The sequence below is a fragment of the Neopsephotus bourkii genome, unplaced genomic scaffold (assembly GCF_033783945.1).
Source record: "Neopsephotus bourkii isolate Nb327-2 ecotype Australia unplaced genomic scaffold, CSIRO-AGI_Nbou_v1 NB_788, whole genome shotgun sequence".
NCBI classification, from domain to species: domain Eukaryota; kingdom Metazoa; phylum Chordata; class Aves; order Psittaciformes; family Psittacidae; genus Neopsephotus; species Neopsephotus bourkii.
Window position 1 is genome coordinate 3,166 of NW_026901284.1, and position 18,633 is coordinate 21,798.

At 41.8% G+C, this 18,633-nt stretch overlaps 1 protein-coding gene across 1 annotated transcript; it reads right to left on the bottom strand.

Moving 5' to 3' along the window:
* Window positions 1-2,829: 2,829 nt before the first annotated feature.
* On the bottom strand, window positions 2,830-18,247 carry LOC133213217 (stabilizer of axonemal microtubules 1-like). The gene is made up of 4 exons (XM_061355289.1): window positions 18,064-18,247; window positions 17,883-17,962; window positions 8,114-8,293; window positions 2,830-3,121 (listed from the first exon to the last, which is right to left on the bottom strand). Exons 1-4 carry the CDS (start codon window positions 18,067-18,069, stop codon window positions 2,854-2,856), a joined length of 534 nt encoding a protein of 177 aa, XP_061211273.1. The 5' UTR covers window positions 18,070-18,247; the 3' UTR covers window positions 2,830-2,853.
* Window positions 18,248-18,633: the final 386 nt, after the last annotated feature.

Below are 18,633 nucleotides of genomic sequence, written 5' to 3' on the forward strand. Positions count from 1 at the left end.
GCTCGGCTCCTCTGCGGGGCTCGGCTCCTCCGCCGCCTCCTCCCGCTCCTCGACCGCCCCGACCTCCTCCACCGGCAGCCGCTCCCTGCCGGCCTCCAGCCCCGCTCCCGCTTGGTCCCCGGGGCCGCTCTCCCGGGCCGCTTCAGCAGCCGCCGGCTCCCGGGGCCGCCCCCCCTCGGCTCCCCAGAGCCTCACGCAGACGGAGGCGAGGGCGAGGGCCAGGACGGTGAGGAGCAGCCGGACGGCCAGGGACCAGTCCACGGCCACGTCCGTCCCGCCCTGCTGCTGGAGCCCACCCGTATTACAAGTCATTGCCATAAAGTACAGTGAGACAAGAACCTTAGCCCAAGCCCCACACTTGATAAACACTAACACAGCAAATACCGGCTCTAAGTAAGTTACAACATTCTGAAGCTCTGAGATCCAATAAATCATCACTGTGACGGTCAGATCTGTCGTTATAAGTTTCATGATCAATGATTCTATTGTATTACAAGTCATTATCATAAAGTACACTGAGACAAGAACTTTAGCCCAAGGGCCACACTTGAAAAACACTAATACAGCAAATACCAGATGGAAGTAAGGTACGATATCCTGAGACTGTGAGATCAAGAGGAACAACTTTGAGAGCCAATAAATCAGCATTGTGACGAGTGACTATTAATCCGGTCAGATCTGTTGTTATCTCAACCCCTTCGTGCCCCACGTTGGGCACCAAAAAGAACTGTCATGGTTTAACCCCAACCAAGACAGCTTGTGCACTTACTCCCAGTGAGTGGTGCCAGGCTGGAAGCAATCGAGGCCCATGTTAGTCCCTCCCCCCGCCCCCCTTCCCCGCTCCCAGAGGGGTGGGGAGGAGAATCGAAGGAATGCAACTCCCACGGGCTGAGATAAGAACCGTCTAGCAACTAATGTACAATACAAATCACCACCGCTACCACCAACGACAACAATAAGAGAAAATAGCAAGGGAAAGGAGTACAATACCATGCGCCAAACAACGAGTCTGACCCGGCAGCCCCCCTCTCCTTCCGGGTAACTCCCAGTTCCCCCCTGGGCATGACGTGCTGTGGTATGGAATACCTCTTTGGTCAGTTTGGGTCAGGTGTCCTGTCTCTGCTTCCTCCCGGCTTCCCTCCTCCCTGGCAGGGCAAGAGGCTCACAAAGTCCTTGGCCAAACCAAAACATCATTTTTATCAACTTTGTTCCCAGCCTGAATGTCAAAACACAGCACTGCACCAGCTACCAAGAGGGAGAAAAAATGACTGCTACTGCTAAACCCAGGACAAGTATAACAACGCAGTAGGAAAGGTGCTTTAGTACCAATGCAGCACAGGTTTCTATGCTGCTTAAATATTTGAGTTATGAGAATTAGTTGAAAAGCATGTTTTAAAATTTCATGCTTGAGCAGTAATCAGTATAACCTAATAGAGAACAGAACTATGAAAAGTTGTCTTTTTTTGTGAACTAGGGCCTTTAAAGCGGAATTCTTTCAGTATGCAATTTGATCTTTGAGGGGGTTTGGACAAAGATTTCCATTTGCATTTTTTTGAAAAATACTGCAAATTATAACCAAATGTGGCTGTGATACATTTTATTAGAGTTCTGCAGTAACATCTAAGGTGCTGACCTAAACACTGATAAAAGAGAAAGACAGGCATCTGGTTCAGATACAAAAAAGTCAAGGAAATCTAAACATATAAGGAAAGATCCTCTGCTTGAGCAAAGCAGCTTTTTTTTCTATTGGCTTCCCTGAAGCTATTCCAATGAATACCATCTGGCAACACTGCCTACACAAAACAAAGTGTTCAAAATTGTGTAAATATGGGTATTTTGCACCTGTGGGTCATAGTCCTCATGACTCAAGTAATTCTAAAGGCACGATATTTCCTGTGTTCTTAATATAAACATTCTAGTTTATGCTGTTGCATTTTCATTGCTGGCCCAATTTTAACACTGGATTCACACAACTTTTATTTCTTTAATCCCTGTGCCATTCTGAGTTTTAAGAAAAAAAACAGTGTTTCTGACCACTGGGACAAATCTCAATGCGAGCACCAATCAGAAGCTTTTATATTTGCACAACATGATAAAATTAAAATAAAATATGATAACTTTAAATTATTTTAAGAAATACACAAATGCTATCTGCCTAGCAACATTAGGTAGTGGGAAGGTGTGCAGAGGAGATGCAAAGTCCTCTGATTTTCTACTTAGGACTTACTACCAAAACTAGCACAGTTGCTAGTATAACAGGGTAACTGAAAATCTTCTCCCAGTGCATGCAGAAGAGAATGCATGCCTTTGGAGAGGAAGGAACAAAGCCCTTACAAAGTCAAACCAAGTACACCAAGTCGCTGATACTGAGAAACAATGGCATGGCTGGATGCACTGTTAACCTCTTTTAACAGGAGCAGAGCTTGAGTGCTTTGGATAATTGTGTGGAACTTCTGTGTGTCTATAGTTGCCATATACATGTCTTGTACATCCACAGATTAACTCTGTAGCATATACAAAAAGGGTCCCATAATTCATGACCTTCTCAGATCTAGCAAATTCTACATATTTTAGATGTGGCTGCCACTGACACTGTGGACCAGACCTGCAGTATACCAAGAAAATGTTCACTATATCCTAAAGATGATGCTGCTGGACCCACTTGCAGGAGTTCATATGGCCCTCCTTCTACTTAGGATGCCTGCACACGTCAGACATACAGAGGTTATGAACTCAGAAAGATCCCAATGCTACCATTAATACAGTCCTGTATTCCCAGCAATTTGTGGCTGTGAGGTTCCTGACCAGCTTGTTTGCATATATAGACAGAAGAAGTAACAACGACATTGTGTTTTAATCTGTCCTTTTCAGAAATGAAGCTATGGTGAAGTCCTGAAAGAAGCTGCAAGGGCACATACCTTCATAAGTGGTTCTTGTATTCATCTTGACATTGGGGATGTGTTTCATCTCACAGGGTAAGCGTGGAGGTACTTGAGAGATAGGGTAGGAGTTATAATCTTGTTTAATAGTGGTGGTGCAATCCATAGTCTCATCACTCTTGACATGCTTTTGAGGTGATAAATGTTTCCATGGCGACGCTTTCTGAGCTATGTAATCTCTCCTGTGAAGAATAATTTTATTATGTCCTTCGTCTTAAAGAAAAAAAAAACCAAACAAAAAATATCTATTTCTGTACCCACAAAGAAATTAATACTGCCTCTTATCTCCACAGCCTAAGAAAGCTGTGACAGGAATCAAGCAGTTAATGAAACACATAATCCTTTCACAGTTGGAAGGCTGGACTCTGAGAAACGAACAGGGGCAGCTCTGGACAACCTCAGGCAACTCAGATTCTCCCTTCTTTCCATCCAGTGAGGTTGATGGCCTTATACAAAGCTATCTATGTTCTACAGTGCCATGACACCTGAAGTTATTACTCTCTTTAAAAGCTCAATAATTATACAAGGCTATCTAGTATGTAGAGGAAGCTTATGAGAGAGGCAACAATAGCCTTTACAGATACCCTATGTACAACAGTTCAGCCCAGGATGGATAGGTAACAGCAAAACAGTCTTACAGCAAAACATCAGTTAAGGAAAGAAACAACAGCACGGTCAGAAAGTCAGCTTTTTCTCAGGTAGCACTATATGATACTAGAGCAGTGCTACTTAAACAGCTCAACAAAACATTACAGAAACACTGTAGAGAAGAAAATAACCCCAACATTCACTAACCTGAATCTATTTTACTGCCCACATCCTCTGATATAGGGCAGAGAGTATGCTGCCTGGCACTAGTGAATTCAATCTCTAATGTCAGAGTACTTTTCCACTGATTCATTTACACCACTGGCAGCTGGCCAGGAGAAATCATCAGTAAAGGAGCTATTCTAATATTAATATTGCACTTCACATCTGGAGTGATGCTGGGTGGGCAAAAGACCGAGCCTTTGAAAATACTGTATTAGTTACGTATTTTAGTAAATAAACAAGGTTCTCATCAAAAGTCTGTGTCAAGCAGAATAGAATTTACGTTGCAAAGTATCAGGTATAGGTGTGAAAATAGAAATGCAGAAGTAAAAAAAAATACATGAGCATCAAGAGGTATTTATGTAGATGTCACACTTGTTGCAGCCCCTTGGCATACTTTTGTCAGCAATTTAAAGCCACTGTACTTTTTAAGAGAGGCCAAGAAAAGGCAAGAATACAAGACACATCACATCCTTAGTAGCAGGAGTGCCCAGTAACAGAGAGGCTCTTTCCCAAGCCATTCGCAGTACACTGCACAATCCCGTGTTTGAAACAGCCAAGGCTGTACTAGGGGCAAGTAACAGATCACAGGTGTTCAATTCTTCACTGTGTGACCAAGAGCTTTCTGGCAGTGGGAGCACCTTTTCCCACACTGACTATTGTGAAGCAGGAGAACCTGCAGTGGAAATAACAGAAGAGAGATTAATCTGCTGATAAATCAGTGGCAACGTGCATCCAAGATGACATGAAAAAATGTACTGCCTGCAACTCCTAGGCTTTACCAAGGGTGTCTGCTGTCACGGTATAACACATAACACTCAGTGAAGTGTTATTAGAAATGACTGGTAACAACTCAGTGTCTGCTGGTCTCACAGTTCGTGCAGTTATTTTCATACACTCCATCAATTCACCCTCCTTGAGTTTAGCCACACAGAACCAGAGTGTTTAGCAGCCTTGTAATAGGTATCACAGTATCACAGTATGCTAGAGATTGGAAGGGACCTCAAAAGATCATCTAGTCCAATCCCCCTGCCGGAGCAGGAACACCTAGATAAGGTTACACAGGAACATGTCCAGGCGGGTTTTGAATGTCTCCAGAGAAGGAGACTCCACAACCTCCCTGGGCAGCCTGTTCCAGTGTTCTGTCACCCTCACTGAGAAGAAGTTTCTTCTCAAGTTTAAGTGGAACCTCTTGTGTTCCAGTTTGTACCCACTGCCCCTTGTCCTATCATTGTTTGCCACTGAGAAGAGCCTGGCTCCATCCTTGTGACACTCCCCCTTTATATATTTATATACACTAATAAGGTCACCCCTCAGTCCTCTCTTCTCCAAACTATAGAGACCCAGCTCCCTCAGTCTTTCCTCATAAGGGAGATGCTCCACTCCTTTAATCATCTTAGTTGCCCTGCGCTGGACTCTCTCCAGCAGGTCCCTGTCCTTCTTGAACTGAGGGGCCCAGAACTGGACACAATATTCCAGATGAGGTCTCACCAGGGCCGAGTAGAGGGGAAGGAGGACCTCTCTCGACCTACTAACCACCCCCCTTCTAATACACCCCAGGATGCCATTGGCCTTCTTGGCCACAAGGGCACAGTGTCGGCTCATGGACACCCTGTCAGCCACTAGGACCCCCAGGTCCCTCTCCCCTACACTGCTCTCTAACAGGTCATTCCTCAGCCTATACTGGAACCTGGGTGGTGATACTTTTCTTCTAGGCCTTGGTACTTTCACTCTTGGTGCATTTTCTTACTGTCATTAACCAGAGGACACCAAAACCTGTAATATGATGGCTAACCGTTCGGGTTTTCTCCTCCAACACGGGCAGGCAAGTTTTACACTTGGTAGAGTGCATACTGTGAAGAAGCATGTGTAAGTACTTTCTGCACATTCTTACTAGTCTGCTTTTTAGAAGTTACTGAACTCCAGGAGTAACAGTTATTGTTTGTCTGAGCAAGGAGAGTTTTGCTGACTGAACAGAAAGTTTCCAAGGGCTCCTTAAGAGACCCTACATGGCCGCTGCCCTCACCACCTGTTTTAAGAGGACACCAGTGACCCCAAGATTTAATTGTAAGCAGATACAAAGATGTCTAGCTGCTTTGGCTTATCCTGGAGATGGAAGGCATATACAGAAGCGAAGTCTGCTCTTTGAAACTCTCTGATCCTTTTGGTGATTGCTGAAAGCTCCCACATAGGCAGAAGCATCCCAAATGTGAGTAAATTGGGCATTTCAGAATTCATCAGCCATGTTTAAATTGACAACTCTTAAAAAGGCAGAGGTAGCAGGAATGGAGATCTTCCATGTCAGAATGGGTAATGAGGGAGCTTGAGAAGTACTCACCAAGCCACTTTCAATCTCGGATGTCATCTACTGACTTCAGTAAAGCCTTTGACACCATTTCCCATGGCATTCTCCTGGGGAAACTGGCTGCTCATGGCTTGGATGGGTGTACTGTTGCTGGGTACAAAACTGTCTGCATGGCTGAGCCCAAAGAATGGTCATGGATGGAATTATATCCAGTTGGCAGCCAGTCACAAGAGGTCTTCCGCAGGGCTCAGTACTGGGGCCAGTTCTGATTAATATCTATATCAGTGATCTAGATGAGGGGACTGAGTGCACCCTCAGTGAACTTGTGAATGACACCAAGTTGGGTGGGACTGTTGATCTGCTGGAGAGTAGGAATGCTCTGCAGAGAGATCTGGGCAGGCTGGATCAACGGGCTGTGGTCAATGGCTCAACAAGGCAAAGTGCGGGGTCCTGCACTTGGGCCACAACAACCTCATGCAATGCTACAAGCTTGGGGAAGAGTGGCTGGAAAGATGCCCAGTGGAAAAGGACCTGGGGATGCTGACTGACAGCTGAACATGAGCCAGCTTGTGGCCCGGCAGCCAAGAAGGCCAACAGCATCCTGGCCTATATCAGAAATAGTGCGGCCAGCAGGGCCAGGGCAGTGGTCATCCACTGTACTGAGCACTGGTGAAGCTGCACCTTGAATCCTGTGTTCAGTCTGGGCCCCTCACTGCAGGAGAGACATTGAGGTGCTGGAGCAGGTCTAGAGAAGAACGACAAAGCTGGGAAAGGGTCTGAAGCACAAGTCTGATGAGGAATGGCTGAGGGAACTAAGGGGGTTTAATCTGGAGAAAAGGAGGCTGAGGGGAGAACTTATCACTCTGCAACTACCTGAAAGGAGACTGTAGCAAGGTGGATGCTGGTCTCTTTTCCCAAGTAACAAGTGATAGGACAAGAGGAAATGGCCTCACGTTGCATCAGGGGAGATTCAGATTGGACATTAGGAAAAATTTCATCATCAGGAGGGTTGTCAATCATCAGAATAGGCTGCCCAGGGATGTGGTTGAGTAAACATGCCTGGAGGTATTTAAGAGACTTGTAGAGGTGGCACTGAGGGATGTAGTTTAGTGGTGGACTTGGCAGTGTCAGGTTAACAGTTGGACTCAATGATCTTAAAGGATTTTTTCCAACCTAAATGATTCTATAATTCTATGAGGAGAAATGGATGGTGTTAGCTGTTAAGACTTTACTAATAGCCATTGGCATTTCCTAGGTCTCTAATTCAGTTCAGCAAAGGCAAGAGTGATATTGCTCATGACTGTGGATGTGATGACAAAGAAGTAAACATCTAGATCAGGCAGCAGCTGTTGTCTGAGAAAGAGAAGCTCTCAGAGTCATATTAATGGATCAGATTCCTATTTTTATGAGCTCCTTCTGTCGACAAGTACTTGGCACATCACTCTGCCAGCAGCAAGAGCCTCAGAAGTTACTTCCATAAGCGAAATTGGCACAGTGCAAGTGTAAGGATTTCTGCTAAACCCCAACACTGAGCAACAACACGGCTGAGAAGCAGAAACAGCTCAACAATCCACAATGACTGCCTTGAGGAAAACACCCACATCCCTTCCAATCATCAAGCTCTACCATATTCACACCTCCTCAGAAACCAGTCATGCATGTTAACAGTGTACAAAGTGCCACACAAAACACAACGAAAGAAAAACAGTCTTCAGAGATCATCCATACTTTCCCAGATAATATTTCTGCTGGTTTCACAGACCAAAACAGAAAATCAGCAAAATCCAAGACCATGACTATGCTTCTATGGCCCATGTATCCTCTGATCATATCGCTTCTCAGTCTCTAGAAGTGCAAGAAAAACAGCTGCTTGCCTCCATACAAACTGTCCTCAGATAGATCTTCATCCCTCCTTCAGAGAGCCCTCATGAGGGTTTGTACAACCATAACATTGGTCTTTTCAGCCTCCTCTTATGAAAACCAGTGATTTTTCTTTTCTCTATTACTCATCCCTCTCACACACATTATCTAAGACACTGTCTTTCACTATTTTTCGTACTTTGTAGTTGAGATGCCTTCCATGTGTATGTCTGCCACCTTGTACACTGCCTTTGGCTTAAATGAGTCTTCAGGAGCAGTGATGGGATGAGGGGGGTATTGCTCCTTGTACTCTGACAGCATGCATGGCTTCTCAGTCTTGTCATAGGGCCTGGAGGGGAGGTGTGGACAACGGTGACATCTGCAAGGGTTAAAAAACAGCACAGGAGTTAGTGACTCACAGGTAGCTGATTAATAATACCTTATTGCGTAAGTCAGCTGCAGACTGCAACTACAAAATAGTGGACGAATGGGCATTGCAATGAGTGCTGCAGCCTTAAGCATTTAAAGTGCAAAAGCATAACCTGCAGAAATGACTGTTCCTGTCTACTACAACAGCCTGCAGTCAAAAAAGTCCAGGAAGCCAACAAAAACAGCCTAAAAAAAGCAAGTTCACCTGGATGAAATAAAAAACAACTTAATTAAAGATACAGCCAACTGTGACATATTGTGCTGGAGTAGAAACTCTATTGTCCCTTTTGTCCCATTTCTCATAAATTTACTATCTTACTTTGCTCACATATTGAGCTTACTTGTGAGCTAAAGGGCGACAGTCTGGAGTCTCTGTTCATTCATGCTTGGGCAGCCCTGCTCTGCCCATTTCTCTTTCTGAAAGCAATGTAGTATGGATACTGCAAGACCCCTCCATAACATGCACCAAAAAGAGGACAGTGAAAACAGAGTTTCTGAGGAAGCTCCCTTCTTACTGGAACCACAGATTATCTATCACTGGTGACTTCCTTCTTCTCACACTGGGACCAGGCCAGAGCAGGGTGGGCAAGGCTCATTCTATCAAAGAGAGGTTTGGGATTCCACCCTCAGGTTTCTTTCCAGAGACATTACAGTTTATGTACCTTCCTGGTTTGAGTCAAACTCACTAGAGTCAATGCGAAGGTTGCTGATTAATGACTTCAGGAACCACCCCACAGGAATTACAATGATAGGAGGAGGGCTCCAGTTTTATGCCTCATACATCATTCCTGCCAGAGTTCCAATGTTCCCTACTGGATGTATGCTTTCCAGTGCTACATCTAGTCCAGATACAAATTACTCATTTAAAAGGGCTTCTATACTTTGCATTAATCCATTAAATTACATGTTGAGCAATCTAGGATCAGCAGATGTCTGATTACCTAAATTTATACAGATAACCTCCAGTCTACACTGAAGAGCACACTTTCATATAATGTATCATTTTCCAAACTAGCACAAGAAGATAAGAAGGGCCCAGAGGGCTCAAGTTAAAAGGACAGCCAGTCATTTTTCCCTGTTGATAGCTGGGCTTCCATATTTCCAGAGTTATAAAATAAGAACACAATCAGCCCTTTTGAGGAGGGATAAAATGGTATACACCAAGTCCATAATACATTGGATGAGCAATTGGCTGGCACGTCATGCTCAAAGAGTTATAGTAAATGGGGTCACATCAGGCTGTATGTGCTGTTTAATGTTTTTATAAATGATCTAGACACAGGAGTTAAATGCACTTTAAGTTTGCCAATGACCCGAATCTAGTGGACTCCCTTGAAGGCACAGAGGTTTTAACGAGTGATCTGGATAGACTAGAGAGGTGCGCAATCACCAGCTGTATGAAATTCAACAAGAGCAAGTGCAGGATTCTGCACCTGGAATCGTTAATCCTCATAAGACACACAAACTGGGGGACAAGAGGCTGGAGAGAAGCCCTGAAGAAATGAGCTGTTCCTTTGCAGGCAGTAGATTTAAACTGGTGTATAACAGGAGTACTTGAGAGGGAAATAAGTCTTTAACAAGACCTAAACCTGTTGTCTTAGCAAAGATGAAGCCTTCTGCAAAACAATTTCCAAAAATCATGTTTTCAGCAACTGCTCCAGCTTTCAGGAAGTATGAGTGCTGATAAAACTCTGCCAGAAGGTCTCCAACATCTTGCGGTGATCTATGTCATTTCTAATACACTCTGCATAATGCAAGCCAAGAAGGAAGAGGAGGGGGAGAGGAGTATTTACAAGCAACCCCCTCACTCCTACATTAAGTTTGTCACTCCCAATAAAAAAGAAAAGGCAGTTTTCTGGTCCTTCTACTTTTGTATTACATTTGCAACCTGAAATGCTGTGGGAAAAGTCTAGTTAGCAACATGGCAATACAGTCTGACAATATAAGCAGCATGGAAACATCACAAGCTACTCTAGGAGTACGTCTAGGTTGGAGAATTGCAGGCAGATTTTGGCTACTAAAAGAGACAGTCACCTTGCTTTGGCAGGAAGGAAGTTCTTAAGCCATAAAAAACTTTTGATGGGGAAAAAACATCAAACGGAGTAAGTAATGCATCAGGAAAAATTTAGTTTCCTGTTGAGCTGTTCTCTGTAAAAAAGAACTCCAGTCACAAGGAGGCTGTCAGAAATCCTGAAATTCTTGAAAGTTGTCCATGGAAAAATGGACAGCTAGTCATTTTTCAATGTTGATAGGTGGGCTTCCATATTTCCAGAGTTACAAAAAAGAACACAATCAGCTTTTTTGGAGAGAGACTAAATAGTAGGAAACACAATGGTGCTTTTCTCTCGGGTTTTTATATTTTGAAGAAGCAAGCTGTGGCAACATAAATAATTTGTGAGCACAGTAAGGACCTCCTCCAGCCCATCTGACAGCCAGCTAGGATGTCAGAAGTCACACCTTGTTCATTAACCTTGAAAACACAGTTCCTGAAGGTTTCCCATCAGAAAAGTCTCTGCAGAAGTCAGGTGTGTGGAGGGAAAAAAGCAAGCTGAGAGCAGATGTTCTCAGATGTATAAAGAGATAAGAGAAAGATGCTGGTAGCTGGAGGCAGCAAAGAGGAACCTGAAACCAGAGAGAAAATATGTGCTTAGGGGGAGGCTGAAACTACCTTCGAGGACAATAAAGGCACCGCCTGGCCTTAGACAAGAGGACAGACAGGGTAGAGGGGTATCAAAGAATTAGAGGGAATTACAAAAAGCCATCACAGGTAAAAGGATAGACAGGACTTAAGTGGGAAGGAAGAAGCAGGAGTGAAGGAAGAAAGGTTGTCGAACTGCTAGGAAGAATGGCCACTCTGGAAATCTAGATTTTGCTTTTAGTGATCAATTTAGTTATATAACTAGGCAAGTTGTACTAGTTGTAGAAAAACCTGGCAAAATATACACTGTGTATTTGGCATGTTAAATCCCATTACACTACTGCATTGATTTGCAGGTATGCAATCTAACGATAGCTCCCTTGCCAGAGATACTCAGTCCCTTTGAAAACCAAATATAACAGACTGAAAGTTCATCTCTGCTCAGTCTTTTATGCTAAGTAGTCTGCATAAGATTTATGATAAAAATATACATGAATGTTTGAAATTTGACATCTTTCATTCCTGGCTTTTGTTTTGTGCAAAGCTGGTTACCAGACAAACTTGAAAGCCCCATCACTTGTGTCTTCTGTGAATGCAAGTGCAAATCTTAAGCTAACTGAATGTCAGGAATGAATAAAATTCTGACACCTTGCATACTGAAAGAACTATTTTGATATTGACATTGTGATTATTTTTTTCATAAATACACCTGGAAAAGCATAAAGTTTCCTGGTGTAATACTCCTCTTAACCACTACAAATAATACTTCAATCTTAACTACAATTAATGGAACCAAAGGTGCAAAATGAACCATTCAAAAGCAAGGAAACACTAATTACCATTTCCTGTAGGAGATAATTCTAGCCCTGTTGTTGATGTGGAGTTAGGTATAGTTTAGCTTACAAAATCAAACATCAAATTTTCCACAGGTAAAGAGCTCGCTTGAGAGACACAGTTTCGAAGAATTTCCATTTATTACTTTTGCTTGTTTGTCTTGGAACTGTTAGCATGTCTTACTGTAAACAGATCATTAAAAACAGCACAGGCATGTTATGGATGTGGATTAGGAATCAGCACATGGAAGCAAGTGGCAACTGCAGATAATATTTAGATGGTGGCATCTTGGGCTCAGTCTGTAGTTTGTCTCTGTCAGCTGACAACTGGGTTTGGGAAAGCCAAAGTGACCTTAGGCCGATTAACCTCTTCTACATGTTTGTTCGTATTAAAACACCTTAAAGGAACTCAGGCACATAGGGAAATCCAAAGGTTTGGCATTAAGTTTTATCAAGCTATGATGCAATGGGTCACATTGGTTGGATGTGGTAGTTTAATCCTCAGCTAAGAAAATCACCTGCATTTTCCTTTCTTAACATTCTTCAGAAGCAGTTTTATATCAATGGCGAAGTTATTTTGCAATATCTGAATGCACTGAAAATTGAAAAATCATAAACGTATCTAACTGACATTTTGTGCTTGTTAATATGCTGAACATTTACTATAGTGAATATTAATTTACAGCTACAGGGTAAAAAACATCTTTGTTCCTCTGACTAACATAGCTTCTTGTTCATTAGAGATATCACAGAACATCTGCAAGAGCTGCTGAGCTCCACATTTTTAATGAATATTTACGTAGGCTTTTCACTGAAAACAAGATGTTTTTCTGCATCATCCAGTATCAGTTCCAGCCCTTTCTCCACTTTTGCTGTCTGTGACAGAAAACACATTTACATTTAGCTGAATTTTATCGCCAGGAAAACTAATTCTAGGAAAACAAATATTTTCCTGAACTGAAAAGCAATATGCAACAAATGCAAATTCATTTAAACAACAGCTCTACTTGCTTTGATTTTTCTTCCAAAATAAATGCTCTTGAAAGAGTGTCAAATGAAAACACACCACTGAACAATGGCCAGAACTAGCAGAGGATTTGCAGGCCAGCAGCCAGCCAGACCTAGAAAGCCACAAAACTGCTTGACATGCAATGCCTTGCAACGCCCAGATTCTCCCTGTGAACTGTGGTAAACAATTTGGTTCAATGTATTTAGCACAGTATCTCCACATTTACCTAACAGTAAGCAGTGGAAACACTTGTGACTAACATCAGCCTACTGCCATCTTCTGGTAAAAAGTTCAGGATATAAAACAATCACAAAACAACCAGTTCTTGCTTGCTGACATTATCTTGGCCTTTTCTTTCACAGTAAGGAAATGTGAAATTGCTTGTGCAATTAATATTACATTGAGAGAAACAAATAGGTTAGTGCTCTCATAGGGAGTAAGGATCCTTTTCACAAACCCCTTTCACTTGATAGCGACTGTCATAAGAAAAAGGGCACTTCAGCATTTAGTAGCTGTTATTTTACTTAGAAAAATATAACAATAAAGCAGCAATCCTAAAATATGCTTTAGAAGCCATCTATTTGAATGCATTGTAAATATGAGAAGCAAAACACACATAAAGTCAGGAAAGGCAGAATTCAATACTAAACAGGCAAACCAAGGTTGCTTTAACCAAGCCAGAACTGCAAGAGGATAAACAGACATCACTCCACTAACTTCTCCTACCAGTTAGTCTTGACTCTTGACTGTTCTTTGCACTAAACACATGCAGTTGGGAAATGCTCCTCACAGAGTGGCAAGTCCTGGGACATGAGAAACCAGCACACGGTAATTTGAAGAGGAGATACAGGATTTACATGCCCAAATCACTTATTCCCATATTCAGAATGAAGAACTGAAGATTCTTCACTGTAACATATCCAAACTCATGTCAAGGCTAAATAATACAGATGAGAAAATTATTTCAAGTACATTGTGGTATTAGTTTTGATGCTTAGAATATCTTGCAGAAAGATATCAGCAATTTGCAGTCCTTTAGCCCTTTTAATCCAACCATAACTAGCTCTTGATGAACTGAAGTTCCTTGAAACATGAAAATTACTGAGAGTCTTTGAAGTATCTCCTTTGACTACTTAATGTGAAGTACACTTTAAAAGTTTGATGTGTTCAATATGACAGAAATCTAGAAAATACTTCTAAACCTTGATTTTGATTCCTACTTACCCCCTACAATAATTTCAACATTATATAGACTGAATGTTGGAGTCAACAGCATATAGACAGTGAAGATAAATCAACTTACACCAGCACTGTAAAGACCTAATGCAACAATGCCATCTAATGACCAGATGCCACAATCTCTTCTCGCGTTTTGAAGATGTGATCAGTCTGAACGCTGCCTTTTGCAAACTGAATGTATTTTATATAACCCCCCCACACACACATTTTCTATGAATAATGCATGGAAAGAGAACAGAAAAAGAAGTGTTGCAAAATTGTCTGGAAAAAAACATAGGACCTCTGTCTTGCAGTGCTCAAAACCTGTAATGTCTATAAACAGGGGTTTAATTCTGTTGCACTTTACTCATGCGTAGTAATAAAGGATTGAACTGGTAATAGGTAGCAATGTGGGAAAGTAATATGTAGGAAATTGCCAGTTACTATTAGGAGGACTGCCAGAACAGAAATCAAAGCATTCACGGTCTCCAGCATAGTCTCTGCATTTATATATTTGCTTTTAAAATCAATTCGTTTATTCTGTAGGAATAAAGGAAATTTTCCATTAGGGTTATAAGATCTGTTTTAGTTGAACTGAATCCAACTCTGGCCTTTACTAAAGCTCTTTCAAGACATGCATTTGCTAGTTCATTAAAAACTATTTCCAATACAGCTCAAATGATGAAGCCTTAAGCATCTTTCATATCTGCTAAAAGAAATCCCACAGAGTTTTTTAGAAGTTGGTTTTAACTTAAGCCAGAATTTCATTAAAATTAATAAAAGAAACAGAACCCATGGAAAAAATTCTACTCAGTTCTTGCTCAGTTCTTCTTGAGCTTTTCAGTGTTTGGTCTGCATGAAAACTATCACTCTAGACTAGATGTCCTTGCGAAAATGGTATCATAAAGTGCTGAAAAGTGATCCCACAAGTGCTGCATAGGACTTCTCATCTCAGGAGACTTGCACAGTTTGAAATTTCCAGGTTGTTATATTTCCACTATTCTAACAAAGTTGCTGAAGTTTCAGTGCTTTCCAAAGGGATGCACTCCTTTCACAGAAGCCGTGTTTTGAAGATAGATCCATTCTGACAGACCTTTTCCAAGCTCATAAACCAGTTCTGAAGCAAAAGTATCTTATTAACTCCCACCAGAACTAGTTGTAGGTGCAGCCACTCAGCACCAAGTGTTTGTACTGGTTTTGGCTGGGATAGAGTTAATTTTCTTCTTAGTAGCTGGTAGGGACTACGTTTTGGATTTGTGCTGCAAACAATGTTGATAACATAGGGATGTTTTAGTTATTCCTGAGGCCTTTTCTGCTCCTTACATCAACCAACCAGAGAGGAGGCTGAAGGTGCAGGAAGAGTTGGACAGCTGACCCTAACTGACCAAAGGGATATCCCACACCATATTGCATCGTGCTCAGCAATAAAAGTAGGGAGAAGGTTGATCAGAGGACCGCTGCTTGGGGACTAGCTGGGCATTGGTCAGCTGATGGTGAGCAATTGTCTGCATCTGCATCACCTGTCTTTCCTGGGTTTTATTTCTGTTATTTTCCTTTTCAGTTAAAAAAAATGTATACTATTTTATTTCAGTTATTAAACTGCACTTATCTCAATGTGCAAGTTTTCTCACTTTTACCTTTTCAGTTCTCTTCCCATGTCATGGTTTCAGCTTGCATACAGTTAATTTTCTTCCTAGTAGCTGGTGCAGTGCTGTGTTTTGGTTTTAGTCTGAGAACACATAGAGGTTTTAGTTGTCACTCAGTAGCATTTAAAAGTCCTGATGAAAGACTTTTCAGTCCTTCATGCTCTGCCAGTGAGGAGAGGCACAAGAAGCCGGAAGGAAACAGAGACAGGACATTTGGTGAGCAATTGTATTGTACGTCACTTACCTTCCTTGGGTTTATTCCTTACTCTCTTTTCCTGTCATTATTATCACTATATTTTACTTTATTTCAATCTTTAAACTGTCATTTTCTCAACCCACAGATTCTATCTTTTTCCAGTTCTTCTCCCTGTGCAGGAAGGGGGGTAAAGGATGCATAAGCAGCTGTATGGATCTTCGTTGCCAGCTGGGGTTAAAACATGACAGCGGTTTACTACATTTTACCCCTGAGAAATCCTCACAACATGAAATACAACAAAACAATAGGAAAAACCTTTTCCAAACATCTTTACAAAGGGACTTCAAGATATCAAGATGGAGATGAGCAGCACAAGCCACAATGTAAACAGGCCCACTTTATTGAAAAAATATAATTAAATAAAAAGGGAAAGTTACACTCCAGTGGCCAACTCTCTTTCTAAACAGAAACTGACAAGAAAGGAATGTAAAGATCCCCTTGCTCTGGGAGATGACATCATTCAGCAACATGACATCATCTCCATCAGTGAAAAGATGCACCCAAGTTTCCAAGACTGGTATTCCTGTGCAAGCTACTAAAATGCATGCAGCTTGAAGTGATAGTCAGACTGCTGGAAAAGTATATAAATGAATGGCTATGGATTAGATCCACCTCTTGGATGACTCCACCTACCAGAAACTGCTGTCAGTCAGTGCCACACAGAAACACCATCAGATGTGATGTATGAGGGGACTTGCTATTCATTACGTCTTGTAATTGAGATCATTTCTCCCATTACTTGCAGAAATCCACTGACAACTGTATTTGCAGTTTTCAATGCTTAATGAACTAGTAACTGCCAATTACATGGATTTTTTTTTTTTTGCTTTACTTTTCAATAAAAATAGAATCATAGGACCATAGAGTGATTAGGGTTGGAAAGGACCATAAGATCATCTAGCTCCAATCCCCACCCCCCGCCTCACACTGGCCCATGTCGCCCAAGGCTCTGTCCAACCTGGCCTTCAACACTGCCAGAACAATACAAGACAGACTGCAAATAGTTCTGTGTTATCATTCAAAAGTTACAGTAATCTCTGTTTTGTTACAGCTACACATTATTTGACATGCTACTACCAAACATTTTACTATTTGATATTACACTTGGGGAAAGGCATTACAAACCCTTCATCATACCTTTGTAAGCAATGCACATATGCATTGCTGAAAAGAGAGCATTAGTATGATCTGAAAAAAACAAAACAAAACCAAATCAAGACAAACAAAAAATAAAATAAGTTAAAAAAGAAAAAAAAAAAAGGTTTGTAAATGTGGTTTAGCCTTGCTCACCCTTACCAGCTGAGTTTCAAAAGTACATAAAATCTGACTTCTCTGTATGCTGCACTAAATTATGACATATTCTCCGCTGGAGGTAAAAGTGAGGTATTTGCGCTGTGTACTTCAACTAATGATAACCCAGCACACCTAACTTCAGAAGCCCAAAAATTCACTATACTTAGGAAGCTGAAGAATCTCCTAATTAGGAAGTTAATGAGAAAATCAATTTCCCAAGCTTAATGGTCAAGTGCTTCTGAATGGTATTTCAGGATACATATCTTAAGTCTGTACAGTATGAATACTATATTCCTTGCAGCAAATGCCTAGTTTTAAAGAAGTCACAGGTGTATCATTTCTGTTTTTACATATATCACTTAGAATTTGAGGCCAGGTCTTCAAAGGAAACTCAAAATTCTTAGGTGTCACTTCTTAATCCAGAACTCTCCATGCAGTAGCAACCCAAGAACCACTTAGCTGGACAGACAGAATTGGGGAAAAAATACTTTTTGTTTTAAAGCTTTAAAAATGCTCAAAGATACATTTATAATTTTTCATATGCAACATACAGCAGTAAATAGCAGTGCAGTCCCCAAAAGCAGTACAGCATGCTAGCCAAGTAACCACTCCCCAGGTTCCTTCACCCCCAGCCTCTACTAAATACCCACAGGAGCACAGCTGACAGACGCACTTCTTCAAGGGTGGAACTACATGTAAAGGCTCATCTGATTCAGGAGACATGGTCTATAGCAGAAAAAAAAAAAACACAGTAAGGGAAGAAAAACCCCGCCACTACTCAGCAGCAGCTCCTGAAAACAACTATGTCATTAAGATGAACTAGGAACCTCCATAAGCAGGGACACAGCACAAGACACTGGTACAGTGTGCACTACATGTCACAGCTGACTAGCTGCTTCCCTTGGGCAGGATGCCGATGTGCCTTTGGTGGCACTGCAACCAGAATTCTGAAGCTCTGCTTTCAAACCTCTTCTGACCGGGGAATGGAAGCCTTGTCTGCTGCCACTTGGATAGACTTTTGTGAAGTCACCAGCACCAGGTCTGCAAGGAACACAGCTGGGCCTGTTCCAGACAGCTGATATAGCTAAGGTCAGATTTTCCAGTTCCCTAGGTGTTTGATCATAAGATCAACCTGTAAACAGGATGTTATGAAGCACTTCTCTCTTAGCTGTTAACGTGTTAGCAGCCACATTATAACTTCAGTGACCAGCCACATGAATATCTTTTCATAAAGCTTGTCAAATTCTGCTTTATAAAGGTGTCAAATACAGGTGGAGATTCTTCCTAAAACCTATTTACAACTGTTTTGGAAGAAAGGAAGAGAAAGATAAACAAGAACAGAAAACCAATTTTAGTTAGCAATGTCTCCAAACTGTGTAAAACAAACATCATGTTAG

Excerpts from the sequence above, each read along its gene's own strand:
- LOC133213217 (XM_061355289.1), bottom strand. Across the intron at positions 8,294-17,882 it reads TGTCAGCTGTGCTCCTGTGG|ATGTCACCGTTGTCCACACC; the intron begins GTATTTAGTAGA and ends TAACCCTTGCAG. Across the intron at positions 3,122-8,113 it reads GAAGGCATCTCAACTACAAA|GAGAGATTACATAGCTCAGA; the intron begins GTACGAAAAATA and ends TATTCTTCACAG.